This window comes from Rousettus aegyptiacus, unplaced genomic scaffold (genome assembly GCF_014176215.1).
Source record: "Rousettus aegyptiacus isolate mRouAeg1 unplaced genomic scaffold, mRouAeg1.p scaffold_m13_p_3, whole genome shotgun sequence".
NCBI classification, from domain to species: Eukaryota; Metazoa; Chordata; class Mammalia; order Chiroptera; family Pteropodidae; genus Rousettus; species Rousettus aegyptiacus.
Genome location: NW_023416306.1, coordinates 8,330,091 through 8,350,714, shown reverse-complemented (window position 1 = coordinate 8,350,714; position 20,624 = coordinate 8,330,091). Strand labels below are relative to the sequence as shown.

The window sequence follows — 20,624 nt, the reverse complement described above, 5'->3', positions numbered from 1 at the left end:
CAAATATGGCAAGTGCTGGGTCACAGGCAGTTCATGATAGAGTTCTCTGATGAGGTCTAGAATTGCCTCATCTATTCCCCAAAGTGTTATATATGTGGACCAGGAAACTGATAGAAGACTTCACAGTGGCATTGTTTATAATACTAAAAGACTGGAAATGCCTCAAATGTCCATTATCGGTAGAAGAAACGAATAATTTGTGATATAGCGTCAAACAATGGAATCCTGTGTAGCAGTGAAAATGAATGAATGAAAGCTTTAGTCAGTCTTCAACATGGCTCAATCTCAGGAATATAGTAGTGAGTGAAAAAAAAGCAAGTTGTAGAAGACTACATACCATATGGACCTATCAACGTGCTGTGCAGGAATACAAATACATGTGGCAAAACTTTAAAGATGAGTGAATAATAATTATAAAAAATCAAGATTTTAGTTTCATTTGAGAGGGAGATAGGATCAGGGAGGACCCACAGAGGGGACTCAAAGAAATGAGAATGTTCTATTTCTTAAATTGGGTGACAGATAATCAGATATGCCTTACATTGTTCATCTTTATACCTTATCTATTAATTTGTGATTATTATTCTTTTGGGTCTATTCAAACTTTATTTAATACAGGTAAAATACAATATAAGATTCTTAAATACCAAAAATGGTAAAACTGGTCTTAATAATACTCTTTGCCTACCCGAAAAATCTTGTGCATCCTCATGGTGGCTGAACAAAAGACAAATCTTGTGAGAAGCAAGCGAAGAAATTCGTCTCCAAAAAACTGGAGGAAAGCCTGATCTGCAAAGACGAGAAAGGTGATCGTAAAAGGATGCTTAAATGGGTAATACATTTCAAAGGAGAAGAAAAGTTCAGGAAAATCTTCTCAACTTTCCTGTCTTCAACAAATACCTTTAAAAATTCAAACAATTCAAACAATTTCAACAACTTAAAACAATTTAAAACCATTATAGTACGTTCTGTTAAGTGTGCAGTTAGATTAGTAGGGTACCTATTGAACGTGAATGGGTCAGTAGCTGGGCAATATCGCGGTTGATTTTTCGAAGATATTCTTGACACTTTTCCCATAGGCCTCTACGCATGCTTGACAATCCAGAGACAAATAGGAAGGCCATTAGAGGATTGTTCAAAAAGAGAGTGAAGAGGCTACCTCGTTGAGATTGATCTGTAATAACAAACATGTTATATGTATATGAACAACAGTTTTGGAAAAGATAAGAGATGCATTTGAGGAACATTTTAACATACTGATAATGTATAAAATCAAAGCTATATCATTAAATCATAATTCAAAAAGCAGATTCTGCATGAGACTACGGAAATATATCCCAGGTACACTGCTTTCTGCTGAACAAACCATAGAGCCGAGTAACCTTAAGAGAAATGGAAAATGAACATAGTCTTTTGCCTGCCCCTCCCCCACTCAGACTAACACGCTTCATCCGAATAGGGCCAGGGCTGGATCCCAGGCAGTTCGTGAGAATTCTCTGAGGAGTGCTAGACTCGCCAACCTTTCCCACTCTCTGCAGTTAGTTGTTCTTTCCCCGCCCATCCCTTAAACATCAGTACCTTCTCTTTGCCCTATCCACTGCTAATCTCACCTACTCCCATAATTTCAGTTATCATTTATGTGCCTATTGATTCCCGATTCTCTATCTACAGCCTAGATTGGGCCCCTTAAGAACTTAAAATGTGACTGGTCCAAGTCCAAATTGAGACATGCTGTGAAGTGTGAGATATCCACGGGGTCAAAGCCTCGGTACAAAAAACACACTGCTAACATTCATTTTACCAGTTTCTTTCTACTTTTTTTTTTTTAATGTGGCTATTGGAAAACTTAAAATTATATTTGTGACTCCCATTATATTTCCATCAGACAAATTTGCTCTAGACTTCTAAATTAAACACAACATGTCAAAAACTGAAAATAACTTTCCCCCCTTTTATATAAATCTACTTCTCATCCAGTATCATTATTTCCATCAACACCACAGCCAGAAACCTGGAAGTCCATTCCTGCCTCCTCCCTCTCTGGTATTTCCTCAGCATCACCAAGTCCATCACCAAGTCCTGTTGGTTCTCTGGGCTTAGTATCTTTTGAAGCCAGTTAACCAGCCAGTGTTCTCACTACAACCACCATAATCTCCCTATTTCCATCAACGTTCCTGTCCAATGCATTTCACCCAAGGTTAACTGAACGCTCTTTCTTGTTACTGTTCTGTTTAAAATCATTTGATGGTACTCCCTTGTCCTCCATTTAAATCTCTTAACCAATCACAAAGGGTTTTTCATAACGTAGTCACATAATCCCAACTCTGCCTTTTAACTAGCAGAAACTACTCTGATTTCTCTAAACGTTCCACAAACTCTCTCTTCTTAGAGCCCTTATCTCAGGGCTCACATGCTATTTCTCTGCTAGAATACCCGTTTTCAACCATTCTTCATCCCCATCTAATCTACATACCCTTCAAGTCCACTATAGACATCATTTCATCCCGTTTCCTCATTCTCGAGGGCTGATTAGAACTTCCTCATGAGTATTGAGTGTGCTTCTCCCCTATGAGACACTAATAGCACCTACAGTACTTGTATGCTAGGTTGTCTGTATCTTCTAGACAATTGCCTCTGTGAGAAACATAAACGTGCTTGTCTGGTCAGAGTGTTACATCGGATGCCTAGTGCTGTACCTGATAAATAAATATTAATGATCAATGAAGTAGAAAAAACTGTAGACTTTAGAGATCAGAGGTACAGGAACCTAATTTGACATTCCAAATACTTAGGTACCTGCTAGTTTTGTTCCCAGAAGGCGTACAGTTAAGGGATCAGAGGTCTAAGCTTTAAAGCACAAAAGATCGGATATTAGACTAAAAAATATTAAGGGCATATATATTATACCTAAGCATATTAGTAGTCATGATAGTTGGGACATACTGAATACTGATTACATACCCGGAGTTATTTTATGAAGTAGGTACTATTATCTCCATTTGACAGGAAAAGAACTGAGGCACAGAACGGTTAAATAACTTCCCAAGGTCACACAGCCTCATAAGCAGTTGAGATGGGATTCAAATCCAATCAGTTTTCCCCCAGGGTCTGTGTTTTTACCCTATATACAACAAAGCCTTTCAGAGCTTGATATCAGCCCTTTAGACCATGCAATTTTAAATAAAACTGCCTCTTGACAGGACAAATTGATCGCATGAGGAACTGAAAGGGGTCCCATTTCTCCAGAAATGATATGCATCAGGCTAGGTTAACAAAGTCCTCACCGCAGGAGAATTTTACCGTTGTTTGAAGGTAAGTTCTATCCCTTAGTAAGTTGACTTTTAGATACATGAACTTAATACTTCTACATGTTTTTCCCTGTTAAATAGTAGAACTTACCTTAAAACAACGGTGAAAAAGTCTCCAGCTTCTCCCAGGCATTCAAATGCTGACCATCACTTCCTGTGTCAAACTATGTCAGCAGACAGACTTCTGGCGGGGAAGTAGCAGTAAAATGCCATCTCCCACCGAGAGACATCAGCACTATTCACGGTCAGGGAGATAGTGAAACAGTGACAAGTACTGCTAAAACAGGGTTAAGGTGCGTTTAGTATTTTACCTAGCTTGATGACTGGGAGTTAGAAACAGATTTTGTGCTGCCGATTAAAGACAAATTATTAACGACAAAAGGTCTTGCATTTCTCATTCATCTGAGAAACGGCAAAAACGCTGACCCGTCTCTCTGGCGTGCTGAGAAGAGGTTCTTTTATTTAAAAAAAGACAATGAGGTAAAAATGTGAATAAAAGAAACCCTTTAAGTTGTGCCAGTTAGGGTACCCTAACTCTTGGGCATAAGCTGAGGGGTTTTCTAGACCAGAAATCTTAAGTCTTAAAAGACGCCTAAAATATGTAGCCAGAGATGCAGGAAATCATCGTGCCAGATGGAGGAGGACAAACTCACCGAAACAAACAGCTGCAAAACAAATTTAAAATTCACGAATCGCGAATTCCCCAAGAGCGAGGGACCAAAACCACCCTTTTCTCGGGAATGTTGTACCATTTCTTGGAGAATCATCTCAAGGCCTAAGGGTAGCACAGTAAAGAAGTCTGGTGGTTGGCAAGGCTTCTGGCTTGGTTTCGCATTGACACCTGCCCCATGAAACACTACACAGTCACATGTGATCCTTATGGGTCGGGGAGACAAAGATCGGCATTACTCGAAATGCAGACAGTGTTTACTTGCACCCTATGGAGATGAGAGGTAACGACAGAACATACCTTGTAAAGCTTTTGGATATGCTGTAGGAGAAAGCAAGCAGACTAGTGGCTGTCCAAATAAGTTTGTGAAATTCTGTAATATATAAGAATTCGAAACGTTCATTAAAGGTTTGACCAGAGAGAGCAATTTTCCAAAGCACATCATTAGTGTATAGATTGGGCCCTTTGCCTCACAGCAGCGGCAGAAACAGCAGCAGCAGCAGCGGAAGAGACTGCCGTTCATACAGAACCACCGCGCATCACAGGCTGTCTTAAAATAGTGACATTTACTAAATGACTGTTGATTTTTAAAATAAAGGCCTGGATATGGTCGCAGTGTGACCAGGAGAGGTCATCTGGCTGTCTTTACACAAAGGCCATCCATTGGGCAACGTACACTAGCAAAGGTATATTCGTTCACAAGGGTGAATTTTCCAAGATCTTGATCTGGTTCTCAGCCTCACAGGCTCTAAAACCCGATTTACTGGTCTGGGAAGACTGGGCCCATCTCTCACTGTGAATCATAGTAACTGCTCATGCAGAATGATATATAAAAACAGAATGTCAATGTGCTAACTCACAGTGAGAATTAAAGTGACGCTCACACTAGAATACTCTTTGCAGCATTAGGGATATCTTTTCCCTAAGGGCAGATCTACACGGGAAGTAAAAGTATAGACTGGTAAAACTCCTAAAAGTAAATTTAAAAAGAAGCGAAGAGGCCATAAACAGCCCAAAACCACTCTTGAATCATAAAAAATAAGCCTAGAACAAATGGACAGACATACTAGGTTCTTAGAGAGGAACCCATTCCTAAGATGTCATTACACTAATTTATTAAAATCAAAAACAATCTCAATAAAAATACCCGCAGTATTTTTTTCTGCAACTGAAAAAAAAAATCTTAAATTCATATGGAAAAAGTAGATTAGCCAGGAAAACTCTAAAAAAGGAGAGCAAAGAGGGGGACCATGACTCATGAAATATTAAAACATGCTTTAAGCCTGGTATAAGACAGAAGACCAACAGGAGAATAATGAGGCCAGAATTAGACCCCAAAACAGATAGGACTTGAGTATATAAGAGAAAGATGACAGTTCAAATTGGTGGAAACACTGGATAGACGTGTAGGAAAAAAAGGTGGCTCCATATTTCACACCACGCACTAGGAAAAATTCCAAATATATCAAAGATTTAAATGTAAAAAATTAAATAATAAAAGTGCTGAAAGAAAATATAAGAAAATAAGGATTATTTTTGTAACCCAAAATATTTTCCTAATTATTAAGATAAAAAGTAATACAAACGTCAAAGGCTTGTGCATAGCAAAATACAGCATAAACAAAATCAAAAGCCAAATGATGAACACTGGGGGATATATCTACAACTCCTATTACAAAGGATTAATCACCTTAATATAGAAAGCTTCTCAAGTCCATAAAAAAAAGAGACTGCTGACTCAAAAGAAAAATGGGTAAAAGAGAACAGAGAATTCATAGAAAGGGGAATACGAATGGTTCAAATATATGAAAAGATGATCAACCTTATTGATAACGACAAATAAAATCAAAGCTCCATTAAATTATCACTTTTTAACCTATTAGTTTAGTAAAATTTCTAAAAATTTGAGAATATACACTATTGGTAAAAACATGGGGAAACAAATACATGTAGATGGTAGGGATATAACTTAGTATAAACTTTTTAGAAGACAATTTGGCAGTATCTATTAAATTCAAATGCATATTCCATTAACACAGCAATTCCACACTAGGAACGTAACCTACTGAGATACTCTTAAAACCTGTGAAATAACGCAAAGCCTAAGTTATTCCTTGCAGCATTGGTAGTAATAGTAAAGGACTAGAAGCAGTCAATGACCCGCAGTAAGAGACTGGTAGAATAAATTATGGCACAACCATACAATGGAATACTACGCAGCTATAAAAAAGAATGAAGTTCTTTATGAACGAATATGGATAGATCTCCAACACGTCTTAGTAGTGAAAAGAAGATACAGAACAGTTGTGTATAGCATGTTACTAGCATTTATAAAGCAAAGAAGACTAAAGATTATGTATTTGTTTTGGCTTTTATGCGCATTTAAAATTTTTTTCTAGAAGGATAAACGAGAAACAGACAACAGCTATTACCTACAGGGAGGGATAGTAATTGAGGGAACCGGGACTGAGAGGGAGAAAGATTTAAGATACGCTTTTTGATTTTGTGAATATAATACCAATCCAAAAAAAAAAAATTAAATAATTTTTAAAAATTAGAAATTTCTTGTAATGAAAACAAAGGGAGCAAGCAGAATGACATTAAGGGTCATTCTTCAGGTAAGGCGGCTTGAGCACTCTTCCACACCGCAGAGATGGCCTTCTGGGTCGGTGGCGGCCATGACGCTCTCGCTGTCGGATAGTGCTAAAATGGACACTGCTGTTATTTATGTCCTGAGGTTTCCTTTTTGCTTCCCTTGCCAATCAACTTCTCTAATTTCTTTCTTTCTTTTTTTTTTTTTTTAAATACTGTGTAAAAAAAGTTAGCATAACAAGCCTGACTGCTGTCCTTTGAAAGGCCTGCTTACAAGCGTGGCCCTTGGCTAGCTTCTGGGAACTTAGATTTGGGTGAGTTCCCACCATTAGCGGAACCGGTAAGAGCGGCTCACTTTCCTTAGACTGTGCATGCACATGAAATGGTTTATGCTGAACGCCTGCCTTCCTTCTGGGGGAATGGCATTTTGATATGCGCCAGGCACAGGGTGCCTACGTGATCAGTCCCCAGGAAGCACCCTGGACACTGAGTCCCTGGTGAGCTTCCCTGGTGGACACGTCACCGGGGTTGTCTCCATGTTGCCGGGGGGTTAAGTACCTCCTGTGTAACTTCCTCTGGAGAGGACCCTTGGAAGTTTCCGCCTGCTTTTCCCTGGACTTCATTCATCCTGTGTGCCTTTTTTCCTTTGCTGATTTTGCTCTGTCTCCTTTTCTTGTAATCGATCTTAGTGCTGAGAATGACTCTATGCTTAGATCTGTGAGTCATCCTAGTGAACCCCTGAACCTGGGGGTGATCTTGGGGATCCCCAACTCCCTTCTATCAGATTATATTTAAATTTTACACCTGGGAAATAGTTTCTTTTAAGGATGCTTCATGTCACTGTTCTAACTCATTTAGTGATTAATTTTATAGTTTAACTACCATAATCTTATTTTCTTCATTTGCAGGTTTTTGAGATTGCCTCATAACTGCCCCATATGTAGATTATATGAATTCAATATTATATATAAGAAAAATTATGCCAATTGTATATAAATGGAATATATAGTGAAGAAATTTTAACTTGTTATTGCTCATACTTCAGATTGCTATTGATTTTTGTATAGTCACCCCGTATCTACTTCATTGAATTTGTATTCATATTAACAGTCTTTCTGCAATTCCTTTGGATTTTCTAAATATGAAATCATATCTATAATTAATTTTTCTTTCTTTCCAGTATTTATACCTTTTACTAGTCTGAATAGCATTTTTTATTATTTTGGGAACATTACTAAATTCTGGTCAGGACTAAAACAACATTAATCATAATGATAATAGAAGGCATTCTCTTTTTCTTGCTCATTTTAATTAAGGATATTTTTGAATGTTTCTCACTCTAAGTACGGAGTTGGCTATTTAATATAGAAGCTCTTCATCATATGCTAATTTTTTTCCTCATTAAGAACGGGTACTAAATGTTATTAGATTCTACAAAATGACCATACAGAAATCCATGTGATTTTCTTATTTATCCTATTGACATAGTATACAATATTAATTTATTTTCATATACTTAACCTTCATGCATAATTCAGAAAAACTCTTTTGGTACATTATTCTATTAACAGGTCTATTTACTAGTATTTTATTAAATGTTTTCTAATCCATAATGATAAACTAATCTGAGGTGGAGTTTTCTTTATGCTCTTTTTATCTCGAAATAGTGTTGTTATAGTAATAATTCCTATCACTTACTGAGTGCTAACTACTTTCCAAGGACTATCCCAGGCTGCTTAGATCCTACCTGCCCTGTAATCTTAACAATTCTGTAAAATCAGGGTTGCCAACCTATCTTACAGAGAAGGAAAAAGGCTTAGAAAAGGCCAAGCACATTTTCAAGGTCATATGAGTCTTGTGGCCAAATTGCTACAGGATGGCTTGGACAGTCCAATCTTTTTCATTACTCCGGAATTGTGTATTTGATCCTAAAAGTTTAAAAATATTTTTGGTGAACTCACAAGGACTAGAACCTTTCCTGTGGGAAAGACGAGATTAACCATGATCACTTTCCTCTATTTCATATCCTGTCACTGGGCTTTTCAGACTTCCTCTTATGGCCATTGGATTTTCTCCTCCAAGAATTATCTGAGACTTTGAACAATCTTACAACTTTAAAAAAGTACACGTCTTTTTTAAAGATCTCTTTTCTTCAACAAATACTCATCAAATCTATAGACTAGACACTGTCCTAGGTGCTAGGAAAACAGCACTAAACAGAATGACTAAAAAACAAAAAACAAAAAACAAAAAACCCTGTCTTCCTGGAGCTCACATTTAGATGAGGGTGGAGGTGGCAGACAGAGACTCATAGTAAAAAAATAAAGACGTTAAAAGAAGGTAACAAGCGCTACACACTGGAAAACAGCACAGAGCACCGTTGGCCGCACAGGCTTTACAGACTGTTTAAATTCAATTCAGCATATGTGACCTTGGGCAAATTACTTAACTTTTCTGTGTGTTGGTCTTATTAGTTAAATGGGATTAGAGGTGACACATTGGGTTGTGCGACGATTAAATGTGTTGATATTCGAGCAGTACATAGCATTATATGGAAGCTGACTGCTACGGTTAAGAAAAATAAAGAAAGGTGGATAAAAAGTGCCGGGGAGATGACATATAATTTTCAAGAGGACAATTACGGAAGACCCTATGAAGAGGCTTCCGGCGATGAAACGCAAGAATAATGTGGGTGTCTTTGGCAGAAGATTTAAGGCAGGGGGACCAGGACACAAAGATCCTAGCAGAAAACCGCCAGCTTCATCTGCGGAACAGCAAGGTCAGTGTGACTGAAGAGGGCTGAGCGACAGGGAGACCGGCAAGAGACAGCGGAGACACACTCGAGGGCAGGGAGGAGGTGTGTGAGGTGGGGAGACAAAGCCTTCTACTCTGAGTTCTGAGAGGAGGAGCCTTTGGAGACTCTCAGTACAGCAGTGACAGGATCCGTAGGGGCGTGAGGGCAGAGGGGCGGAGACTGGTTAGGACACTACAGCGATGGGTCAGGGGACAGACAACGGAGGCAGCGCCCAGAGTGACGGAGGTGGAAGTGGTAAGATTCTGGATACGTTAGTTAGAGCCAAGAGGATTTCCTGAAACGAATGTGGGGTGTGAGGGAAGGAGGAGTCAGGTACGAAACCGAGGATGTGGGCCGGGGCGGCCATAAAAGCATAATGGTAGTTAACTGACACGGGGAAAGCGGGACGTGGAAGAAGTCTCGGAATTCCGGAATTCTGTCTGGGGCATGTTAAGTCTGCGATCGCTATTTAAATGACCGATTAGAGATGTGGAGCAGCTAGATGATATTGGAGTCCGGAGTAACAGAGAGAGGTCTGGGCTGGAGACACAGATTCGAAAACTGTCAGCGCAGAAGTAGTAATTAAAGTCGTGAAGCTACATGAGGGCATCAAGGGAGCCGGAAAGGAAGCGGAACAAGGATGGAGCCCAGGGGCACAGCGAAGATGAGGTCAGAGAGGGGAGGAAGCAGCAGGAGCCCGAACTGAGAGAACAAGCCTTTTGACTCAGGATTTCTTTTGCCCTGAGACAAATGAGCAACCTGAACTTAGATTTTAAAGGCTTTACCTGGAGAAGGAGACAGAAGTCAGAGCTCGGGGTTTGCCTAAAATGGGAGTCTAACAGAAAGCCAGCCCTGCTAAATTAGAATCCCAAAGGGCTACATACTTAGTGTAAAGATGAACCAAAATCAAACTTCGCACTCCCCTTTCCCCCACGAGGACTGCACAGGGGACCACAGGGAAGATTTTCTTGGGGCTGAGCAGAGACAAACACACAAAACAAAACAGTTCCTGAGGGCTATAACTCTAAGCCAGTCCTCCTGCATATTTGCAGCCCATGTTCATATCACCTGAGTAATCCCCAAAACAGGGTCCCCCAATGGGAGTACCTCCAGGTATCTATATGCAGACCCTCCCTGGATGAAAGGACCTTCATTCTAGGGCTCAGTGAATTTCTCATAAATAATTTTAAGGATAATGAAAAGAAACTAGTCAAAGATAATCAAGCGTACAAGGATACAAAAATAGCAAAGGGTGTCTGTCTTTAAGCAGCAAAAGCAGATTTAGTTATAAGAATTATCAGATTATTAGATTTAAAGAAATAAAGAACATACTTGAAAATAGGAAATAGGAAACAATAAAAAGAGCGATGGATTATTTGAAAAAGAACCAACTAGACCTTCCAGAAATGAAAAGTACCACAACCAATATAAAACTCAATAAATGGGTTTAATGTGGCAAGTTAGTCACAGCTGAAGGAAGAATTCGTGAATTGAAAGACAAATGAGAAGAAATTTTCCAAATCTCAACGAGAGAAATGAAAGGATGGAAAACAATAAAAGAGAGGTTGAGAGATGTGGAAGACAGTTAGAATGATGCATATAAAATCAGAGAACCAGAAGGGGAGGAGAGAGAAGCTGGCACACAGCCAATATTTGAGGGGAGGATGGCTGAGAATTTCCTGGCACTACTGTAAAACTCCAGCCTACCAATTCAAGCAGTCTAACAAGTCCCAATAGATTAACCACAAAGAAACAAAACGTGGACATATCACAGGGTGACTGCAGAATGCCAATGTCTTTCAAATAGCAAGAAAGAAACAAAACGAGTGAGGCTCAGTGGCAGAAGAGCTCTTACATAATCTTGTTACGAGGGTGAATGCCTTAATAGACTGCCGCAATCTGCGGCCATCAGTCAAGTAGGAGGAGGCTGTTGAGATAAATATGACTGTTCTGACAAATGTGTAAGTCATGTTCACTGGCAGGGATCCAGCTCTGTCATCATTATTTAAGCACTCAACATTTTTTCTTCCAAAGAAAAGAAAGCAGAACTAAAATAAGTGTTCGAAGTGACTGAGGGTTTTTTTTTTTTTTTTTTTTAACTCCCACTAATACTATGTTACTACAGATAAGGCCATTTCCACTTCCCTGTTTCCTAGTGGAAATGTGAGAGCCACAATGTGGGCCATGCTTGTCACACAGATCCTCTGACAGTGACATGCTGTTAAAAAGGTGACAAACACTGGGGACGAAGAGAAGATCCTACAAGGTCCCAGAGATTGAAAAGATAATCTAGAGTTAGACTGCTTTGTACTTCTTAAGAAAGACTGGAAGCCAGAATGCAAGGCAGCGATGCCTTGCAAATTCTGAAGGGCAATTTCTAATCTATATTAAAACCATCACTGAACTATGAGGGTCAAATTAAAGACACTCGCAGAAGTGCAAGACCTCACATGTGTTACTTCATCTCCACCCTTTCTCAGGAGTTACCAAAGGAGACGCTGCACCAAAACGAGAGAGTCAGGTGTCCAAGAGGAAGACACAGGATTCAAGGAAACGGGGTCCGGTTTGGAAGAGAGATGAAGACGCCCCAGAATAATGAAAAGAGAGTCTGGGATGACAGCTGAGCAGCAGTTTAGAGGCTGTGAGAGAGAAAAGATCCTGAAGATAAAATTAAGACTAATGCATCTGAACAATCTGAAAGAAGATTCAGACAAGTGGTGAGGAGATTTGGGTCGATTAGTGATAAGTTCAGGAAAAAAAAAAAAAAGGAACAAAGATAGACAATTATTTGCTCCAGGAAAAGTAGAAAGTTGCATAGGAAAGAAAAAGTTGACTATTTGGCATAGCTGTTAAAAGCACTTTATAGTCATAATAATATAAGCACTAAATAGTCAATGAATCTAAATTATGATATAAGTCTACAGAGTGGATAAAAGGATGTAACAGGTATAAATGTGAGCTGGGGCTAGGGAGAATAGAGCTAAATTTTTCTTTTATAATGGGATATCAATACATAATGCCTGAAACTGAAAAATCGAGAAATACCAATACCAGCATGTTAAATCAGAAAAATGATGGTTAAATACCAAAATAATCAGCTAAGAAAGATGTAAATAGTGGCCTCTTGGAGAAGGCAAATAGAGGTAGAACTAGAGAGCAGGAAACTGCTCTTTTTAGTAATACCTGGTAGAACTTGACAACATACTACAATTATTCTGACTCCTGACCCCACTCCACTCCAGGTCAAGCAAATGAGAATCATGAGAGTTGGGGCCCCTGGTACAAGTGGTTTTAAAAAGGGCTCTGAATGTTTCTGATGTATAGAAAGAGTTGAGAACTATAACTTTACTGCATGTATGAGCTACTTTCATAAAAATAAAAATGCACCAGTTAAATAAATATACATGAATGTTTCTATGAAAAAGTATTTAGAAAACACATATATGTTCATAAAACATTCACGTGTATGAAACATATAGCAAAGTAGATACATAAAATAAAGAAATAATATGTGTTATCTAGGTCTCCTTTTTCATTAGAAACTTATAAAATGGTAGTTTAAAACTTTTTACACATGCTTTGTGGGAAAAGTAAACATCAGACGCCTTCATATGTTAACAGAGAACTGCACATGATGTACAGGCATTAAATTGTACCAATTTTTAAAAAGACCAAATTGGTCTGTGCCATTCTCTGATCTGCCTACTGCATATGGGCTCCCCATTTCAGTTCTGAAGATCCATGTATACTGGATAATTAATTTTTTTAGAGGACTGATAATGGCATGTGCCATCAAAAACAAGCAAACAAACAAAAAATCTCCCTTTCTATTATTCCACTGTCATCCTGGGGTTCAGAATCTTAAAATCTAGAATTAAATCACGATACATAATCAAGTAAATACATTTCCAAGTACGCAGAGTGGTGTTTTGAAAAGCAGCATCCAATGCTCATTCTGCATTCAAAAAGCACTCTGGATGTAGCGGCCACATAGGCTGCAAGATATCCTCGTGATTATAAAAGGTGGTATCAAATAATGTCCATTAAATTGAGAGAAATTACTAAAATACTCTAAATGCATGCTGGAGCATAGTAAGCAATACACATATCCTGTCACATCATTAAACTGTAGCAAATGACTCCTTTCCATTTACAAAGAAACGGAATGTTTCTTTTGAATTCCGTGAAGGTACAAATGCCTCGGCCCTTCTGGTTTTATTAGTTTAAACGAGATCGTCAATAAAACTTTTCCTTCAGCAACCTCCGACTCCCTCAAAAAGGTTTAAAGCGACAATCATACACACACGATTTAAGAAGGCATACAGCTAATTTTCCTAAAGATCAAAACTGTAATGTTAAACTTGACACAATAGTGGGAAATATGCTGAAAAATTTAGAGTACGTTGGATGTTCTTGGAATTCAGAAACTAAACATGAAAATTTGAGAGAAAACGTGCTTGGGGTCAGCCCTCTTGGCCACCAGATAGTCCCATTCCTCTCCTGAAATAAACCTACCAAGGCCTGCTTCTCCATCTAATTATATGAACGCTCACAACAGAAACAGTTTTAATTGGCAGTTTTCATACGCAGATCCCGGCATATTTCTGAACATATTGTTCACTAATGAACTATTCCAACCACATACGAAGGACTCCAAAAAATTCTGTTTTTTACTTGCCTGTGAATTGTTATAGTTTGAATTCTAATATCCTACTTTAAGGGGTTTTGTTGCTGGCATTCTTTATACGATCATTGAAAAACACTGCTTCAAAAGCAAAATATAAAACAAAGGATTTTCAAGTTAGATCCCTGTTATTTATTTCAGCATTGAGGGCCATATTTTTTACTTATTGTCACAAATGTTTAAAAAATAAGTGCATCTAAAACAATGTATGTTGATAGCCAATGACTGTAATGGTATAACATGGAATAGAAATTTCACTTAAACTACAGCACACCGCAGTGTGTAAAAGGGGGACGAGTCTAAAAACTAGAAAACGAACTTTGCCGACACACGTCTACCTCTGTAAGAGAAAATTATTCTGGGTTATATAACAAAAATAAACCTTCCACCAGAGATCTTGGAAATCTTGCATTTTTTTTTCCTGCAGGAGGATTTATTATTTTCCACTGAGTGTCCATTCATGCGTTTTCTTCTTGTTTCTATTCATAGCACCAGATCCTGACTAGCATGCACAACCTCAAAAGAAAAGAAAGACTAAATACGAACTGTGTAAAATGAAATAAAACGAAGCAAAATAAAAAGGCACATCTTAAGACTGGTTACCTCGTGGGGGGGGCGGGTACCGTAATGTCTAAAGAACAAGAGTGCTCACGGAACTCACCTTATAGGCAACGCTATTGGATGAATCCACGATGATGAACAGGGGCTTCCTCGTGAAGGGATAGAGGTCTCCGGGATGGAGGCTGGGGAAACAACGATGGCAGTAAATAACTGAACAACTCTATCAGCTAAACCTTAGAATCTCTGTTCTTCAGTTTGGTCTGCTGGTGTCTCCTTTCTATTGTAGCACTGAGAGACAGACAAAGACTAATTAAGCAAAAGACAAAAAACGTCTGTATTGATTGGAAAAGACAAGTTAACAAGTTTTGACTGGAAAAAAAAATTCAGAGATAGTTATTATTCAAGAATATTTGAGCCAAAGAGAAGTCTATATATTCAAAGATGGACTAAACTTACAACCTGAAAATCAAAGAAGGCAGCATTTGGGTACTTGTTTAGGAATTAGAAGCCTCTTTTAAAACATGTTTTGAAAACAACGTTATAATAACATAACCAGATTTGTATTTCGATGAGTCTTTCAAAATCTATATCCATTTAAAAATTTTTAATATTTCAAGCCACATTCTTAATATTGCAGACAGTAACAGGGACTCCCCTTTTACTATTCTTTATGCTTCCTCTGGACATTTGCATTGAAATTAGCTGGGCACTTCTTAAACATATATACTCGCTGGCCCACAGGAGACATATTGGCCCCAGAGACTTAAGTCCGGTTATACGCATGGGAGAGGCATTGCTTAAGAAGGTCACAGTTTGGTGTGCGTGTTCTATCCACAGCTTAGTGGGCAGTGTGTATGTATGTATGTATAAATATTGATGTAAACATAATTACAAATATGTAAAATGATGTGTTAACAAGCAACAGTATCAAACCTCAACATATTTCAAATACAAGTTTCATTTACAACTAAGTTGGGGAACTGTTAGCTATTATGTATATAATTTGAAATGTCTCTCTCTCTGCCCTCCCTTCCCCATTTTTTAATATAAAGTTAACAGTGTTATGTAAAGTGCTATTAGAAATGCGGTTTCAAACAAGTGCAGTTTCCTTTAAAACCAGATTGCTCTCTCTCAGCTAGAGATATTCTAGAACCAATTGTGGTCCACCCAGTGAATGTGTTATAATTAGAAAAAGAGCAACTTTCATGGATGAAATCTACTTGAAATCATACAACTAAGTTCATTTGTGCTATATCAAATCAACAGGACCTTATATTAAAAAGCTTGTAACGATGTTAGGACAATTTGCCATGTCCTAACATTTACCTATGTATATATTTAGTTTCATTCAGCTTAAATGTAGTTTTGCTCAATGACATAGCTCCAGTTATTGAATAGTGCCTGATACATAATAGATACTCAATGAAATTAAAATAAATAAATAAATAAATAAATAAGCCAAAAATTCTAAAATTCCTGGGATAGTCAGAGACATAATATTGCTGGAATCCAAATGAGTGTTAAGTAGCCTGAGAAAATATTTCTAGTACTAGAAAAAGTCCCCATTTCACTCAGTCCTTTATGAGAGAGATCTATTCTTTTTACAATAGGAGGAGACACTAGGCTACGTACCAGTGCATTTCCTTGTGGGACTGATTTCGTTTGTGGATGGCGTCTCCGTTTATAATATCCCGGTTACTATTAGTAAGTACCCCTCCGAAATCATACGGACCTGTGGAAACAAAGGAAAGAACCCTAGACTTCAGTTGGAGGGTAACAATGATCTGATGTTCAAATGCAAAGGTATTGTGTGACTCTCATTAATACAAGTGGAAGATAACCGCGAAACATTTAAATTACTTTAAAATTTAACATTCTCGTATAATGCAGTCTTTAAATGATTTCAGCATGTTGCCTGTTTCGACATTAAAAAAAATCATTTAATTATTTGTCAGTTCTTCAAACAGAATATAATGAGAAACAAAACAAGAATCTACTGCATCCCATTATTCTGGAAATAAAAGGGATAGAGATCTGGAATGCTCAAAATGATCGTTACATTTCAAACAAAATTAAAGTCTCTGGTTTTACAAAAGTACTTAAGAAATTGGAGAACAAAGGTCTAATAATTTTTTTTAATTAAAATCTTTTTCAGAGTTGACATACAGTATCATATAAGTTTCAGGTGTAGAACGTAGTGATTAGACACTAGTAATTTCTTAAGTATAATATTAAGTGAGCCACTGATTGTAAAATTTAGGAAGAATCTGAAATGAAACCTGAAGATTCTGACAAAAACTTTATTTTTAAGGAAAAAAATTGCCAAATTTTAGTGCGTAAAAAAATCCATTATTATCACTATTATATCAATTACTGTAGTTCCAGTTTTGAAGTTAGCCTTTTCCCATTGGTCATATCAATTAAACTCTTGTCTAAATGGAGCAGCAACCATAACATGTTAGAAATAATCTCTGAAAGGACAATTCAGTTAGTATCGATTGTGGTACTACTGTACTTCAAAAAAGTAAAACAAGAGGTCCATAGGGTATTTGTAAATAAAATTACTAACTTTACTACAAAAAAAATTGAAGTAGTTTGATTTCACATCACTTTTAATGTTGTGTTATATTTTATCACTTAAAAAAAATCATTGCAATGAAAAGACTTCGAGATTTATTTTGTTTTGTTTTCATTTTAACACTCAAAGAGGATCTGCAGGTCATGCAAGGAAGATGGCAGGGACATGCACTGTATAAAGGAATGCAAATTTCAACAAACAGATGAGGAGGAAAATGTTAAGGATGTTAAGAAATTTTTTTTTTTTTTTGTCCAAAGATTGAATTGCCTAATTTATGTCCCAGTTACTCACCTATTGGGACCAATTTCATATATTCTGGACAGTTTTAAGTTTTTATTCTGAAACAGCATCCCAATATTCTACAGGTTGAATCCATAAAAACCAAAGAAGGGACAGAAAATACCCATGACAAGGACTTGAACTTTCACAGTTACAAAAGTGTACTGATTTCTACAAAGACTTCCAGCCACAACGAAACCCCGACCGGATTTGTTAATGCACTAAAGCTCAGAAAAATCCAATGATGTTAAGTAGATCATTAGGCTAGGTTATTCCATATATATACATATACACGTGTGTGATTTTGGCAAATCTGAGATTGAGGTATGTATTTAGTACATGAATTTGCTGATGATTTGTGGGCTTCGATGTATAAATTTTAGCAAATACAATCGACTGTGGTATCTATAGGACTGCCAATTCAACAAATAGATCAGGTTTCAAATTTGGAAGTCTCTCTAAAAAGCCTGAGACGGTCTGTGAGCTGTGGGCCATCGTCTTGTAGAAAATAAAGAGAATTCAAGCCCTGCTTACAACAGGGAGCATTCCTTTATTGTACCTTCACTATCGGAACGACCTGTGGGGAAAACGCCAGTGGCTGACAGGTAAATCAGAAGCACGCTATTGGCAGGCAGCTCCTGAAATTGAAAAAACATCACACATACAAAACAACAAACAGGGAAAACAGCTTCATTTAAAGCTCATGACATTTTGAAGTTGTGGGGGAAACAAGAACCTAATTTAACACATGACTATTTTCTCTATGGGAAGAGTCACTCTTGCTGGTTCCAACTTATAACTATCAACACAGCCGAGAGTCATTATTAATCTATGATCTACAACTATTGCCACAAGTTTGTAAGATATTCTCTGCTTTAAAAACCGCGTCATTTAGAGTATGTTCTCTGAAAAACCTGAAACAGAGAGATGTAAAGATCCTGACTATAGGTCTAACAGACAAACTCCCATCTGTGGCTTTCTCTATATAAACTCTGCAAGGAGTCATTACTTTTCAAGTTCTTTCAGTGACCAAAATGTTTCCCTGAGCTGCCTGCATGTATAACAGGCCTATGCAACCTGCTCCTTTTTTTCTTTTGTTCTGCACTGACTCTTATTCCTACAGCAGTTTAGCAATGAAAACCTGGGGGAAGGAATTAAGCAACAGTCTCATTAACTAATGGGAAGGAAGAGTCATAGCATCATAAGCAATTTCCATTCTGAAAATAGCTACAATTAGGATATCTGAAAGGCAGTTTTAATTTTGCATTTGACCTAAATTCTTGATTCAAATATTTAAAAAGAAGAGTGACTCTTAGATTCCACTTAGGGCACACTTTCCCCATAAAGTAAAAAGTACTGGAACGTACATACCTTAAAAGATGCTGCTAAGAACGTGTATAGTTGGCTGAAGGTGGGTTTGTAGAGCAGATACTTGTGGGGGTTTTCCCGCCTGGTCGGCTTGTCGGCTGATTCCTGTATTTACACACAGAAAACAATATACATACAAGCTGTATTTGACAGGTGAATTACCAATGCCGACTTTTACAACCCTCTCTATCAAATATCTTTTTCCTCAATATTACTATTATTGTGCTTTTTATTTCTCCTATGTCTCGTTAAGACAGTTCATTAATTGCACTCATAGCATCTGTTGAATAACAGCATTGAGTAATAGCATTCTTCGTGGAGCAGAAGCAGCAAAAATGTTACCAAAATTGCAAGTGTCGGGAGACGATACCTGCATTCCTGGCTTATTCATCTGGGAGGCTAAATTCATTGGCTCCCTTTCCAGGGCTTGTAACATCCGGAACATGTCCACGGTTAGCTCACTGAACTTAACCTGCAAGGAAAACAAACCTGACTATTAACGCAGTACGCAGACCTGGACGTCTTTACTCATATTATTACTCTTAACTTTGATGTGTATTTTATTGTTCAGTGTTTTACTTTCTTTTTATTTCTTTAGTTTTTATTTTCCAACATTTTAGGATGAGAAATTTCAAGATAGAAGACTGAAAAATTATATAGTCATCGAGATCCCATGACATTAATGTTTTTCCGTATTTGCTTTACCACAAAGAGACCTGTATCAGGTCCTATAAAACATGTTAACTTTTGGCAAAACGGTCAGGCTGATTGGTATATATGGCCGTGGTCCATATTTTACAACCTCTTCACTATACCGTGGCACGCTACAATGATTAAGACTGTATCCTTCTCATCTAAGATGTTTTAATTCTGAAATTTGCAGATTGATGTTTGTAAGAGCCAAAATTGGAGCAGTACTAAAAGAGGTGACAATAACCGAAATAATAGGCATTAAGGAAACTTGTATAAATAATGTATACAGAAAAATGTATTCGCTGGTGACTCTACTAATATCGCAGAATTTCTAGTAAATTGCTTTTCTAGTACATGAAATTATCATTCTGGAACTATTCTCTCATGAAAAAATATTTGAAATTTGCTGTGACAAATGTACTTAAACATAATCCCTCCCTCCTTTCTGCCTGATTATAGATGTAATATACAGATTTAGACAGTTGTGCAAAATAAAATTAAAGTCACCTACAATTCTGCTATTCAGAGATAAACCTTTTATGATATTGGTGAATTTATTCCTAGTCTTTTTCCTGTGCATATATGTATACAGATATTTTAATATATATGAAATAATTATTTCATAGTTCCATAACAAGTTTATTTTCACTTACCAAATCATGAGTACCTTCCTTTGTGATAAAAAATTCTTTCTACATCATTTAAACGTCTGTGATATAGTCCATATATGGACACGGCAGAGTTTAATTAACCATTTCCTCACAAATGGATGTAAGGCTATTTCCAAGGAAATAATAATTCTGCAATAATCAAAAGCTCTACTTTTCAAAGTGGATTTTAAGCATGATGCCTGCACGATTCTTTACCTGGTTGTTACAATTACCAATAATGAGTGCGTCGGCCAGGGACAGCTGCCCCACAATCATGCCCTGTTCCAGCAGCGGAGCTCCCGTTTCGGCGAGGCGATTGGATGTGATGACAATGGTGTTGTCATCATTCAGTACCATGACGGGGTCCGCCTGCAGAAGAAGAGCAGGAAGTGGCTGATGGCCCAGACGGAATGTCAGGACAGTAAGTTACTCCTCCTTCTTGATATC

General features: G+C 37.6%; 1 protein-coding gene across 5 annotated transcripts in view; it reads right to left on the bottom strand.

The window, feature by feature from the left end:
- The window catches only part of SCAI (suppressor of cancer cell invasion), a 110,755-nt gene that overhangs the window by 13,940 nt on the left and 76,191 nt on the right, over positions 1-20,624 (bottom strand). For all 5 annotated transcript variants that reach the window (XM_036238395.1, XM_016137395.2, XM_016137402.2 and 2 more), the window contains 9 exons: positions 20,394-20,546; positions 19,205-19,306; positions 18,838-18,939; positions 18,026-18,104; positions 16,242-16,341; positions 14,710-14,791; positions 4,279-4,351; positions 1,001-1,174; positions 689-789 (listed from right to left, as the gene is read on the bottom strand). In XM_036238395.1, the coding sequence (XP_036094288.1) occupies positions 689-789; positions 1,001-1,174; positions 4,279-4,351; positions 14,710-14,791; positions 16,242-16,341; positions 18,026-18,104; positions 18,838-18,939; positions 19,205-19,306; positions 20,394-20,546 (966 nt within the window). The remainder of the gene's footprint in view (positions 1-688; positions 790-1,000; positions 1,175-4,278; positions 4,352-14,709; positions 14,792-16,241; positions 16,342-18,025; positions 18,105-18,837; positions 18,940-19,204; positions 19,307-20,393; positions 20,547-20,624) is intronic.